The sequence below is a fragment of the Plecotus auritus genome (genome assembly GCF_963455305.1).
Source record: "Plecotus auritus genome assembly, chromosome: 2".
NCBI classification, from domain to species: Eukaryota; Metazoa; Chordata; class Mammalia; order Chiroptera; family Vespertilionidae; genus Plecotus; species Plecotus auritus.
Window position 1 is genome coordinate 73,803,618 of NC_137771.1, and position 14,548 is coordinate 73,818,165.

A 14,548-nucleotide genomic window follows, 5' to 3' on the forward strand; every position below is an offset into this window, starting at 1 on the left:
AATGTAGTTCCGAGCGAGGCGGCCGGGCCGCGCTGTCAGACCACGATTCCCGGCAGGCCCCGCGCCTCCTGCGTCGCCCCGCGCAGAGGCGGGGAGGTGGGGGTCGGGGGCGGAGCTGGGCCCGCCCTGGGAGGTGCGTCCCCAACGGTTCCCGCGGCGGTTCGAACGCTTAGCAGCCTGGGTTCTCAGTTTCTCTACCTGTTGTGTCTACTGGTTCCAGGCCCGGGGCCCGCGAGAGGGCCCGAGGCTTCGGAACGCAGACAGGAGCGCGGCGGGCGCTGTCGTCGGGTGGGTCTCTCTGCCAGCGACGACTTGGGTGGTGAGCGACTGCTTCTTGGAGGGTGGAAACAGGCCTACCTGGGGGAGTTTGTGGTTTTCCCTCCTGGCACCCTCGGACGTGCTCTGCGCGGCGCTCGCAGCTCTGCGAGGAAGATGTCATATTTGCCCCATTCCTGCAGATGAACGTAGGATCACTGCTGTCCAATTGAGCGTTCTTGATACAGGAATCTCTTCCGACTCCAGCCCATCCTATTACACACAGGGGGTATGAAGAGCGCTTGATCCTGGTTGCGGTGGGTGTGCTGGTGAACAGCAGCTACAAACGCAGTGTTATTAGAGCGAAAAGATGACGTCAGGGCCTGTAGGTAGCTTGTGCTTTTCCACGTGTGCAGGCAATGAAGGTAGATTTTTGTGACTACTAAAGGGAGGACGACTCTTCATTTGACAATAAATGGCCCACTAAGAAAAAGAAAATGTTTGAATATCAACTGTATTCATTGATAATTCAGAAGGGTTAGAGAATTCTTACATTAAAGTACACGGAAGATGTTGGACATAAAACCTAATTTAGTTGAACCATGATAATGGAATGGCATTTTAGAATTTACCCAAATTTTATTTACCCTTTTTTCCTTCACCATTCTGTAGGAAGCTAGAGATGTTGAAAAGATAAAGCAGAATGGGGACGGACCTGATACATTGAATTTGGGAGTCTTCTTAATAATTAAGCAGAGGAAAATTTATAGAAGCAAAAGGGGAAAAAGGATTTTCTCTAAGACTACATAGTATCTGATTTAATTTCCTAACATAGTTTATTTCAATAAGGTGAGAGTTTTCTTTTTAATCTTTCTCCTTACATCTGAGAAATTTTGAGTATGGAATAAATGTAATATTTTAACGGAATGAGTGGAAGGAAAGGCGGTTTAGTAATAATTTATTGACTGAAAATACTAAGTGCCTTACAGTCCTGAACATAATTCATAGGACTCCTAGCCATTTAGAGCTTGAAATGTGGTCAGAATTCTAGAAGGGTGATGAAAGAGGGATGCTACAATGTTAAAGGTAAATGGGATCTGAAAGAGGAATGTTATTTTAAGATTATACAGAAAGAGATAGGAGTAATAGAGATTATAAAGTTTTCATTTAATTGTATTAATTATGAACAATAGGTGTTTAATTATATGTATTAATTCTTAATAAAATGTGGCCCCTTATCACGATTTTTATGTGCAAAGATATTTAGTAGAGAATTTCATAACCCTAGAAATGCACTTAAATTGAAGAAACAAAAGCTTTTCTTCATATACTAGAGGCCAGATGCCTGAAATTTGCGCACTTCAGGGGCGTGGGGGGTGGCAGGGGGAGCCGGGGGAAGGTCCCTCAGCCTGGCCTGCCCCCTCTCGCAGTTGGGACCCCTTGGGGGATGTCTACCTGCCGGCTTTGGCCCGTTTCCAGCAGTCAGACCTCCCTCTCGTAGTCTGGGAGCCCTTGCTCCTTACCGCCCGCCTGCCCGCTGCTCCTTATTGCTCGGCTCACTGCTCCTTAGTGTTGCTGTGGAGGTGGGAAGAGGTCCCGCCACCTTCGCTGTGCTCGCCAGCCATGAGCCTGGCGTGTGGCTGAGCAGTGCTCCCCTTGTGGGAGTGCACTGACCACCAGGGGGCAGCTCCTGTGTTGAGCGTCTACCCCCTAGTGGTCAGTGCACATCATAGCGACCAGTTCTGGTTGTTCCCCTGTAATGGTCGCTTAGGCTTTTATTGTATAGAGTAGAGGCCTGGTGCACAAAATTAGTGCACGGGGGTATGTGTCACTCAGCCCAGCCTGCACCCTCTCCAATATGGGACCCCTTGAGGGATGTCCGACTGCCCCTTTAGGACCGATCCCGGTAGGGCAGTAGGACATCCCTTTCACAATCCAGGACTGCTGGCTCCCAACTGCTCGCCTGCCTGCCTTCCTGATTGCCCCTAACCGCTTCTGCCTGCCAGCCTGATCACCCCCTAACCACTCCCCTGCCAGCCTGATTGATGCCTAACTGCTCCCCTGCCAGCCTGTTTGCCCCTAACTGCCCTCCCCTGCAGTCCTGGTCACCCCCAACTGTCCTCCCCTGCAGGCCTGATCACCCCTAACTGCCCTCCCCTGTAGGCTTGGTCCCCTCCCAACTGCCCTTCCCTGCAGGCCTGGTCACCCCCAACTTCCCTCCTCTGCCAGCTTGGTCACCCCTAACTGCCCTCCCCTGCAGGCTTGATCACCCCCAACTGCCCTCCCTTGCAGGCCTGGTCCCTCCCAACTGCCCTTCCCTGCTGGCCATCTTGTGGTGGCCATCTTGTGTCCACATGGGGGCAGCCATCTTGTGTGTTGGAGTGATGGTCAATTTGCATATTACTCTTTTATTAGATAGGATTATATAGATTTCCATGAGTTAACCCACCAAAGATCATTTTGATCTCTGTGGTTGTGATGTGAATGTGTGTGCTTTTTAAAATTTATAACCATTGTGAATGAGAGAAGCAGATAATCTTTATTTGGTAATAAATTACCTTTCAGAAAATATGAATGACTGTAATGATACCAATTTTATCAGATATCCAGAGCTTGTAATGTGATTATGTAATTTTAAATACCTCATATTGAAATTGATCTATAATAAGAAAATTGCAGTGTGACAATTAAAACATCTTTGGATCCTGAGGACTTATGTTCAAATCTTGGTTCCATTACTTACTGTTTGTGTGACCTTGAGTATATTATTTAATCTGTCTTGTTCTTATATTCTTCATCTTTAACATGGAATAAAAATACTTAATTCGCACAATTATTTAGAAAAGGGGATCTATAATAACTAGATCCTGGCTATAATGAAAATTGATTCATTTAAATTCTATAGAACTTCCCATTACAGCTTTACACTTCAGAGAAATTAATTATTTTTTGTTTTAATTTCTTTTAAATTACCATGAAAGTTTTCACAACTTTCGAAATAGAAAAATAATTAAACTCCATTAATGTGAGAGTATTTTGACTGACACCACAAGTTCTTTTTGGCAAGGTACGAGAAATTCATTTCTTTTTTTTAAGAAATGGAATCTAATACGTCAAACTACTATAAGAAAGACAATGAAGAAGAAAGTTTGCTTGCACATGTTGCTTCCTTAAGACATGAGCTAAAAATAACAGAATGGAGTTTGCAGAGTTTAGGGGAAGAGTTATCCAGGTAAGTAAATAAAATCACATATAGAATTCAGCGTATGACTTAATTTGATAATGTAAAATGTCTGAATTTCATTATTGTGTTTCTAATGTTTCTGTAATAGGAAATAATATTCTATAATTTTGAATATAACTCAGTTTAGGAGAAAATAGAAATATTAGAGAATCATTTACATATTAAGAAAGCAATATATATATATATATATATATATATATATATATATGTGGACACACTATGAAATATATATTTGGGGCTTTATTCATCTATTATTATGATTGCTTTTTGAAACTTGAGTAATTCTAGCATACAAGCTCTAGAAATACACAGATTGCTAGTTTAAAATTAATTATGTTTTATTTAAAATTTCAGTTGAAGCATTGCCTTAAGTTCTTAAGTGTGAATCCAATTTCCAGCAGCATTTCAAAGCTTTTCTTTATTCCTTATTTAATGTATAGAAATTTGGAGTGGATACTTAAACTCTCAAAGAACTAAAATGCATCTTTTCTTTTTTTCTCTAGTGTTAGTCCAAGTGAAAATTCCGATTATGCCTTTAATCCCTCAAGGTCTGAAAGGCTGATTCTGGAAGATCTTTCTCAACCTAGCCAGCTTGGACTTTTGAATTACTCACCTTATAAAAAAATTTGTAAAGTGCCCAGTAGCAGTACTGATTTTCAAAAACAGCCAAGAGATAAGGTTATAGTTTTTAGACCTCTCTACTTAAAAATGGTTTTGTTTTTTACCTACTTAAAATACTTTGTTCTTTGAGTTTTTTCTTTAAATGCCTTTTTTCCAAAGTCTTTTATCACCGTGCTCAAGACTTGCTGAATTTAAATATAATGGTTCTTGTTTTGTCTTAAGAGGAAAGTAGTTAATTTGGTGTATCATTCTATTTTTAAACTTCTGTAATCAATTATTTATTAAGTGGTTAAAGTATACTTACTGTTTAACCTGGATCAGGGTGCTATAGCATGGCATTATTTGCCTTTCATTATCCCTAAATTTTGTGGATGACCTTAGATATCTTCCCTGGTCTGGAACTTAACTCTCTCTCTCCCTTTTACTTATTCAGTCATTTTATCTATCTCATGGTGTTTAACCCTCTTCTTACTAAACCTTTTTCTCTCCCTTTGCACTTTTCTTCCTGTTCTTTTTTACCCCACGGTCAGTATGAATATATACATTTGGTTGCATATGCACATCATGTCATTTTTGATAAAAATTTTCTCTCACCACTTCAGAAAGCCAACAATTGAGAGGTTTTCTTTTTGTGAGGAAGCTGCTTAATGAAGCTGTATGACTGAGCCTACATTTTGGAAAATGAATTCAAATTCTATATCTACAAAGTTTATGTCATTCTGGAAATTTTTATTTCTATCGTAATTCAAGTAGCTGATTATTATTTTTTTTATATTTATGCCTTAGTTGAAATCATTATGTTTTACCCTAAGCAAAATCAAAAGACAAATGACAAATTGGAGGGGGGGAAATATTAGTAATGCCTATTAAAGACAAAGGGCTAATCTCTTTAATACATAAAGAACTCCTAAAAAGAAGAAAAGATCAACAACCCAATAGAAAAATAGTCAAAAGACATGTATAGGAAAGGAAATTAGTATGATCTCCAAACAAATGAAAAGATGTTCAGTCCCACTCATAATAAGAGAAATTAATAATGAAACTCTACTTAAGTACCAATTCTTACCTAACAGATTATTAAACATCCAGATGTTTGATACTATTTTGTTGGTAAAATACTTTTATACATTGCTGGTAGGAATACAAAATCATTCAGCCCCTATGAAGAGGCATTTGGTAATGTTTGCCAAAATCACAAATGTGTTTACCCTTGATTGGTAAGTCCCATTTCTAGAAAATTATCCTACAGGTACACTTACATAAGTACAAACTGAGGCATTATTTGTCTTAACAGATTAGAAATAGTTCTCAGCTGTCCAGTAATAGGGGATTGGTTGAATAAACATGCAATGGACACTGCAGCTGATGAAACAAAAATACAAGAACTTCTCACTGAGTTGATTTTAGAGAGATTGTCAGGATATTTTAAGCAAAAAATGCTAAGTTCAGAACAGTATACAGTTATCTCTTGGAATCCTTGTGGGACTGGTTCCAGGATCTCCTGCAGATACCAAAATCCACAGATGTTCATGTACCTTATATAAAACTAGAGGCCCGGTGCACGAAATGCGTGCACTGGTTGGGGGGGAGGTTTCCTCAGCCTGGCCTGTGCCTTCTCGCAGTCTGGGACCCCTTGGGGGATGTCCACCTGCTGGCTTAGGCCCGCTCCCCGCCAGGAATGGGCCTAAGCCAGCACACGGACATCCCTCTCGCAGTCCGGGACCCCTCGTTCCTTACCGCCTGCCTGCTCGCTGCTCCTTACTGCTCGGCTAGCTGCTCCTTACTTAGCACTGCTGCAGAGGCAGGAAAGGCTCCTGCCACCGCCGCTGCACTCGCCAGCCATGAGCCCGGCTTCTGGCTGAGCAGCGCACCCCCTGTGGGAGCGCACTGATCACCAGGGGCAGCTCCTGCATTGAGCATCTGCCCCCTGCTGGTCAGTGCACATCATAGCGACTGGTCATTCCGCCGTAATGGTTGCTTAGGCTTTTATTATATAGACTAGACGCCCAGTGCACAAAATTCATGTGTAGGGGGGGTCCCCTCAGCCCCGCCTTCACCCTCTCCAATCCGGGACCCCCTCAGGGGATGTCCGACTGCTGGTGGGATCAGGCCTAAACTGGCAGTTGGACATATCTCTCACAATCTGGGACCTCTGGCTCCTAACTGCTCGCCTGCCTGCCTGATTGCCCCTAACCACTCTGCCTGCTTGTCTGATGCCCCTAACTGCTCCCCTGCCTACTTGATCTCCCCTAAGCACTTCTGCCTCCTGCCTGATTGCCCCTAATTGATCTGCCCAGCCAGCCTGATCGTCCTAACTGTTCTCTCCTGCTGGTCTGATCGCCCCTAACTGCTCTCCCCTGCTGGCCTGATCACCCCTAACTGCCTCTGCCTCAGCCTCGCCACCATGGCTTTGTCCAGAAGGATGTCCAGAAGATGTCCGGTCTGATTAGCATATTATCCTTTTATTAGTATAGATTGTATAGAGTTACTTATAACCTATGCATATCCTCCCATATATTTTAAATCACCTCTAAATTACTTATAACACATAATACAATGTAAATGCTGTGTAAATACTTGTTATATTGTATTGTTTAGGGAATAATGACCAAAAAACCCTGTACATGTTTAGTACAAATACAAACATTAAGGCCTAATTACATAGTACATGTTAGCAACCAAGTAACTTTTTTTCCCAAATATTTTTTCCCCACAAGAAACCATAATTTTATTAATGAAATGGTACAAAGTTCAAACCAAACTGCAGTGCCGAAACCGGTTTGGCTCAGTGGATAGAGCGTCGGCCTGTGGACTCAAGGGTCCCGGGTTCGATTCCGGTCAAGGGCATGTACATTGGTTGCGGGCACATCCCTGGTGGGAGGTGTGCAGGAGGCAGCTGATCGATGTTTCTCTCTCATCGATGTTTCTAGCTCTCTATCCCTCTCCCTTCCTCTCTGTAAAATATCAATAAAATATATTTAAAAAAAAAACAAACCAAGCTGCAGTAACTCTTTCAAAACACTAAAAACAGTCCTCCTTTTTAGATAATTACATTGTTAATTCCATAATAGTATTTACAATTTCATTACTGTTCTTCAGGTCTCGTACTGCCTTTGCTCTTGACACATTTGCTTGTGACATGACCAATTCCATGTCCTTAACTTCTAACTTCTATACTTATTAACCAACCTCTTCCTCTTCACTCCCCTCTTCTACAGTTGGGAGTCTGTTTTCTTGAATGTTTGAGACAGCTTCATCTTGAACTTTGAATACCTCCATTATGTGTTTCTGGCTCTTTTGTCAAAAATTATCTGTCCATAGAAAGTGGTTGTATAGCTGGACTCTCTATTTGATTCCATTGATCTGTGTGTTTGTTTCTCTGCCAATACCATGCTGTTTTGGTTATTGTAGTCTATAGTATAATTTGGAGTCTGGTAGTGTGATACCTCCAGCTTTGTTCTTTTTTCTCAGGATTGCTTTAGCTATTTGGAGCTTTTTGTGGTTCCACATAAATGTGATGATTTCTCGTTCTATTTATTTTAAAAATGAAATTGGGATTTTGATGGGGATTGCATTAAATCTGTATATTGCTTTGGGTAATATGGCTTTTTTAAATTTGTTGGTTCTTCCAATCCATGAACACAGGATATTTTTCCATTTTGTTGTGTCTTTTCAATCTCTTTTAATAAAGCTTTGTAATTTTCAGTATATAGGTCTTTCACGTTTTTTGTTAAGTTTATTCCTAGGTATTTTATTCTTTTGGTTGCAATTGCAAAAGGAATTGTTTTTTTTTCACTTCTTTTTCTGAAGTTTTGTTGTTAGTATACAGGAAGGCAGTGGATTTTTTTTAAAAATATTTTTTCTTGCTTTTTTACAGAGATGAAGGGAGAGAGATAGAGAGTTAGAAACACCGATGAGAGAGAAACATCGATCAGCTGCCTCCTGCACACCCCCTACTGGGGATGTGCCCGCAACCAAGGTACATGCCCTTGACAGGAATCGAACCTGGGACCTTTCAGTCCATAGGCCGATGCTCTATCCACTGAGTCAAACCGGTCAGGGCGGCAATGGATTTTTGCACATTGATTTTGTATCCTGCAACTTGACTATATTTGTTTATTGTTTCTAATAGTTTTTTGGTGGAATCTTTAAGGTTTTCTATATATGGAATCATGTCGTCTGCAAAAAGTGACAGTTTGACTTCTTCCTTTCCTATTTGGATGCTTTTTATTTCTTTTTCTTTCCTTATTTCTCTGGCTAGGACTTCCAGCACTATCTATATATATATAAAAGCCTAAGTGACCGAATGACTGGTTGACCGGTCGCTATGACGCACACTGACCACCAGGGGGCAGATGCTCAATGCAGGAACTGCCCCCTGGTGGTCAGTGCACTCCCACAGCCAACCTCCTGCGGCTGGCCAACCTCCCGTGGCTGGCCAACCTCCCGCGGTCCCTTCCCCCGGCCAGCCAACCTCCCATGGTCCTTCCCCCAGCGGACCAACCTCCTGCGGCCCCTCCCCCCGGCTGGCTGCCACCCGCCCCCATTGGCCCTGATTGCTGGCCAGGCCAAGGGACCCCACCCGTGCACGAATTCATGCATTGGGCTTCTAGTGTTGAAAAAGAGTTGTGAGAGTGGATATCTTTGTCTTGTTCCTGATCTTAGGAAAAGCTTTCAGTTTTACACTATCGAGTATGATATTAGCTGAGGGTTTATCATATATAGCCTTCATTACGTTAAGGTACTTTCCTTCTATTCTTATTTTATTGAGTGTTTTAATCATAAATGGATGTTGTATCTTATCAAATGCTTTTTCTGCATCTGTTGATAAGATCATATGATTTTTATCCTTTCTTTTGTTAATGTGGTGTATTACGTTGATTGATTTGCACATGTTGGACCATCCTTGTTTGTGCCCCAGCAATGAACCCCTCTTGATCATGATGTATTATTTTTTGGATATACTGTTGTATTCTATTTGCTAGTATTTTGGTTAGGATTTTTGCATCTGTATTCATTAGAGATATCGGTCTGTAGTTTTTTTTTTGTGTTATCTTTGCTAGGTTTTGGTATCAGGGTTATATTGGACTCATAGAATATGTTAGGAAGCATTGCCTCTTCTTCAATTTTCTGGAAGAGTTTGATAGGATAGGTTTTAAATCCTCTTTGAATGTTTGGTAGAATTCACTGGTGAAGCCTGGACTTTTGGTTTTGGGAAGTTTTTGATGGTTGTTTCAATCTCCTCACTGCTGAACAGTCTAGATTTTCCAATACTTCATGATTTAGTCTAGGAAGGTTATATATTTCTAGGAACTTATCCATTTCTTCTAGGTTATTGAATTTGGTAGTATATAGTCTTCCATAATATTTTGAAAGTATGATCCTTTCTGTATCTGTGATATCTGTGGTAATTTTTCTCTCATTTCTGATTTTGTTTATATGGGTCTTTTCCCTTTTTTCCTTAGTGAATCTAGCCAGGGGTTTGTCAATTTTATCAATCTTTTCAAAGAACCAGCCCTTTGCTTTATTGATTTTTTTTTTTTTGGTAGAGTCTTTCTCTATTTCATTTAATTCTGCTCTAAGTTTTCTGTTTCCTTTCTTCTGCTGACTTTGGGTTGCTTTTGTTCTTTTTCTACGTAGTACTTTAAAATGTGATGTTAGGTTGTTTATTGGGATTTCTCTTGTTTCTTTTTTTTAATTTTTTTAAAATTTAATAAATCTTTATTGTTCAGATTATTACAATTGTTTCTCCTTTTTCCCCCCATAGCTCCCCTCCACCTGGTTCCCACACCACCCTTTGCCCTTACCTCCCCCCACACTGTCCTCATCCATAGGTGTATGATTTTCGTCCAGTCTCTTCTTGCACACCCCATACCCCTTTCCCCCTGATAATTATCAGTCCACTCCCTTTCTATGCCCCTGATTCTATTATATTCACCAGTTTATTCTGTTCCTCAGATTTTTTATTCACTTGATTTTTAGGTTCACTTGTTGATAGATATGTATTTGTTGTTCATAATTTTTATCTTTACTTTTTTCTTCTTCCTCTTCTTAAAGAATACCTTTCAGCATTTCATATAATACTGGTTTGGTGGTGATGAACTCCTTTAGCTTTTTCTTATCTGTGAAGCTCTTTATCTGACCTTCCATTCTGAATAATAGCTTTGCTGGGTAGAGTAGTCTTGGTTGTAGGTTCTTGCTGTTCATCACTTTGAATATTTCTTGCCACTCCCGTCTGGCCTGCATAGTTTCTGTTAAGAAATCAGCTGACAATCGTATGGGTGCTCCCTTGTAGGTAATTAACTGTTTTTCTCTTGCTGCTTTTAATATTCTCTCTTTGTCTTTTGCTCTTGGCATTTTAATTATGATGTGTCTTGGTGTGGTCCTCTTTGGATTCCTTTTGTTTGGGGTTCTGTGCGCTTCCTGGACTTGTAAGTCTATTTCTTTCACCAGGTGGGGGAAGTTTTCAGTCATTATTTCTTCCAATAGGTTTTCAGTATCTTGCTCTCTCTCGTGTTCTGGCACCCCCATAATTCTGATGTTGGTACGCTTGAAGTTGTCCCAGAGGCTTCTTACACTATCTTCAACTTTTTGAATTCTTTTTTCTTTTTTTTTGCTTTTCCGGTTGTTTTTTGCTTCTTTGTATTTCAAATCTTTGACTTGATTCTTGTGTTCCTCTAGTCTGCTGTTGGGTCTCTGTATAATATTTTTTATTTCAGTCAGTGTATGTTTAATTTCTAGTTGGTCCTTTTTCATATCTTCGAGGGTCTCGTTATATTTATTGGCCTTTTCTAGGATATTCTTGAAGAGCCTTATAACCGTGGTTTTGAATTCTATATCCAGTCATTTGTTTTCCTCCATTTCTTTCGTTTGTGATCTGTATCTTCGTCTCCCCATTTTTCACTGCTTCCCTGAGTTGGTAGGGTAGCTTTGTGTGCTAGGTTTCCTATATGGCCCAGTGGGTCGGCCTCCCCAGTTAACCTGAGGTGGACACTATTGGTGCACCCCTTTGTGTACTGTGTGTACAGCCTTGTTGTAGTTAAGTCTTGATTGTTGCTGGTATCACTGGGAGGAATTGACCTGCAGGCCAGTTGGCTGTGAGGATCAGCTATGTCTACACTGGGAGATTTTCGGTGCTGGAGACAGCCTTATAGGATTAGCCTTGCCAGATTGCAAAAGCCTCTGTACTTAACTTGGAAGGGGTGGAGTTTCGGGGTGGAGTCTCAGGGCGGAGCAGACAGTCTTGGCTTCCCGTCAGCCCTGCCCTTGCGTGCGAGTCTCCAGACCTCTGCCTTCCGCGGTTCCCGAGTTTTCGCCTTACAGTCCAGATTTCCCCCGTTAAGAGTGTGGGTCCCCAGGGGCTTGCCCGGAACTGCGGTTCAGTGCAGTTGGAACTGGGGTTCAGTGCAGTCAGGAGCTTCCGACTCCCTTCCGCTAGGGATAGCCTGTGGTAACCTCCGCAGTCAGTCTTTGTGTGCACTCGCGCCTCCAGACCCCTGTCGCCGTGGCTCCCCTGAGTCTCCGAGTCTCCGAGTGCCTTTCTCTCTACCTGACAGTCCAAACTCCCCCTGTATGAGCATGGGTCCACAGGGTTTCGCCCGGAACTGAGGTTCAGTGCAGTCGGAACTGGGGTTCAGTGCAGTTGGGGGCTTCTTTCCCACTCCCGCCAGAGAAAGCCAGCCAGGCACTCCGCCGCCCTTCCTCTCTGCGTGCGCGTGTCTCTGTACCTCAGCTCTTTGCCGCTTCTTCTCCGTGAGCTTTCCTCTTTCCTTCTAGTTGTAGAATTTCCACTCAGCCAGCTTTCCTGTGGTTCTGGATGGTGTCCGCTCTATCTTTTAGCTGTAGTTTTGAAGTTGTTGTGCGGGGCAGCAGTTTAGGTGCTTACCTATGCCACCATCTTGGTTTCTCCCCTCTTGTTTCTTGAGATAGGTCTGTAATGATATAAACTTCCCTCTTATTACTGCTTTCTCTGTATCCCAGAGGTTTTGATATGTTGTATTGTCATTCTCATTTGTCTCTATATATCTTTTGATCTCATCTTTTATTTATTCTTTGGCCCTGTCATTTTTTAGTAGTATGTTGTTTAATCTTCATGTATTTGTGTGGTTTTTTACTTCATTTTTGCAGTTGATTTCTAATTTCAAGGCATCGTGGTCAGAGAATATGCTTAGTATAATTTCAATCTTCTTGAATTGGTTGATGCCAGCTTTGTGACCCAACATATGGTCCATCCTTGAGAATGTTCCATGTACACTAGAGAAGAATGTATAATCTGATATTCTGGAATGAAAGGTTCTATAAATGTCAATTATGTCCATTTGGTCTAGTGGTTGTTTTATATATTGCAGTGCTCCTTGGTTGGTGCATATATGTTAAGAAGTGTTATGCTTTGTTGATGTAGTGTTCCCTTTATCATTATAAAGTGTCCATCTTTGTCTCTTACCATCTTTGTTATCTTGAAATCTATTTTGTCAGATATATGTATGGATAGACCTGCTTTTCTGTGGATGTGGTTTGCTTGGAGAATCATTTTCCACCCTTTTACTTTGAATCTACCTTTGTCTTTACATCTTAGATATGTCTATTATAGGCAGCATTGATTGGGTTTTGTTTTTTTATACACTCTGCTACTCTGTGCCTCTTTATTGGTGAATTCAGACCATATACATTTAGGGTAATTCTTGATGTATGAGGATTTCCTATAGCCATTTAATCTTTTGTTTTCTGGTAGCTCTGGGCTTCCATTGGTTCCTTTCCTTTATGTTTCTGTCTGTTGTTTTTGTTTGGTGGTATTCTATACATCTTTCCTCTGTTTCTTCTTTTTTAAGCTCTATGTCCTGGTTTGGGGATTTTTGTGTGTGGTTACCATTAGGTTTGTAAAAAATGAAGTTGCATATATACCACATTTTTTTTTCTTTTGAGTGTATTTGATCTTCGTCTTCCTTTGCTAATTCAGACCTTTCTCCCCTCCTTTTATGTTTTGTTGTCACAGATTATCCCTGTTTATGCTGTAAGTTTTTTTTGTGATCTTACTTGTAGTGTTGTGACCTTATGTTTTTTGTTTCAGGTAGATAAATCCCTTGAATATTTCCTGCAATGGAGGTTTTCTGGTGATAAAATCCCTCAGCTTCTGTATGTCTGGGAACGTCAGTATTTCTCCTAAATATTTAAAGGATAATTTTGCTGTATATATTATTGGTGGCTGGTAATTTCTCTTTTTCAGACATTTGAATATTTGGTTCCACTCTCTTCTGGCTTGTAGAGTTTCTGGTGAGAAATGGGATTAAATTCTGATTGGTTTTCCTTTGTAGATTACTTCTTTCTTTTCCCTGGCTGCTTTGAGAATTTTTTCTTTGTCATTAATTTTTTTCTTTTTGTCATTAATTTTTGACAGCTTCACTACCAAGTGCCTTGGAGAGGTAACTAGGTGTTCTGTTTGCCTCTTGGATTAGAGAATTTACCTCTCTCTCATCCACTGTTTTAATAGACTCTCCATTCCATGCTCCCTGTATTCCTCCTCTACAATCCCTATAATTCTAATATTGCTTTTTTTCTGATGGAATCAGATAGGTTTCATAGAACTCTTTCATTTTTCTTTATTCTCAGGTCTCTCTCTTCTTCCCTCTGCATCATTTCTTGATTACTATCTTCAATATCACTAGTTCTTTCCTCTATCTCCTTGATTATATTACCTATGTTCAGTAGTTTACTCTTAATATCTTTAATTGCATGCTTCATTTTCAGGATTTCTGATTGGTTATTTTATAAAATTTTATTTCCTTGGTAAAATACTCATTTTTTCCCCTTGATTTGTTTTCTGAGTGTGCTGAATTACCTGTCAGTATTTTTTTTGCATCTCATTGAGTATTTTCAGAACTGCAATCCTGAAATATGCCATTTTTTATCACATATTTCCATGTGCCCCAGCTTGCTTTCTGGGGATTTTTCATTTTCTTTCTGGTCATCCTTGTTACTGTGGTTCTCATAGTATTTGCTGTCCTCCTTTGCTTATGCATTTATCTCTGAAGAGGTCTTTCTACTAATTTCCAGTAGATGGCGCTGAATCACAAGATCCTCCCCCACCCCCCCACCGCCTCTGTGTTCTCCAAGTCTTGAATCTCCACAGCTTCTGTAAGACAGTACAGCCACGCTGCTTGAGGGTGGGGTTTTTTTTGCCCTCACCGTAATGAAGACCCCTGATCTCTGAGGGTCCTACCCCAAGTATCCCTCCCATGGATCAATCACAGTGGGAAACAGTGGTTCAACCGCAACAGCTGTTGCTTTACATATAATATGCTCCTGGACCCGACTCCATGGGCAATGGGAAGTGAGTTTTGGGAATCCAAATGGCAGAGGCAGGGCTCTGTGGCTTTGTTTCTTTGTCTGAAACACCACCGCTCAGCCAGACAGTGGAGAGCCGCCTGGCAG

General features: G+C 41.1%; 1 protein-coding gene across 11 annotated transcripts in view; it reads left to right on the forward strand.

Annotated features, from left to right (window-relative positions):
- Positions 1-82: 82 nt before the first annotated feature.
- Positions 83-14,548, forward strand: part of CCDC18 (coiled-coil domain containing 18) — a 125,278-nt gene continuing 110,812 nt past the window's right edge. For 7 of the 11 annotated variants that reach the window (XM_080658133.1, XM_080658142.1, XM_080658140.1 and 4 more), the window contains exons 1-4: positions 85-319; positions 928-1,104; positions 3,352-3,487; positions 4,003-4,177. In XM_080658133.1, the coding sequence (XP_080514259.1) occupies positions 3,354-3,487; positions 4,003-4,177 (309 nt within the window). In that variant the 5' untranslated portion in view covers positions 85-319; positions 928-1,104; positions 3,352-3,353. Of the gene's footprint in view, positions 320-927; positions 1,105-3,351; positions 3,488-4,002; positions 4,178-14,548 lie in introns of all 11 variants that reach the window. The other 4 variants (XM_080658137.1, XM_080658144.1, XM_080658138.1 and 1 more) reach the window with 4 other exon arrangements.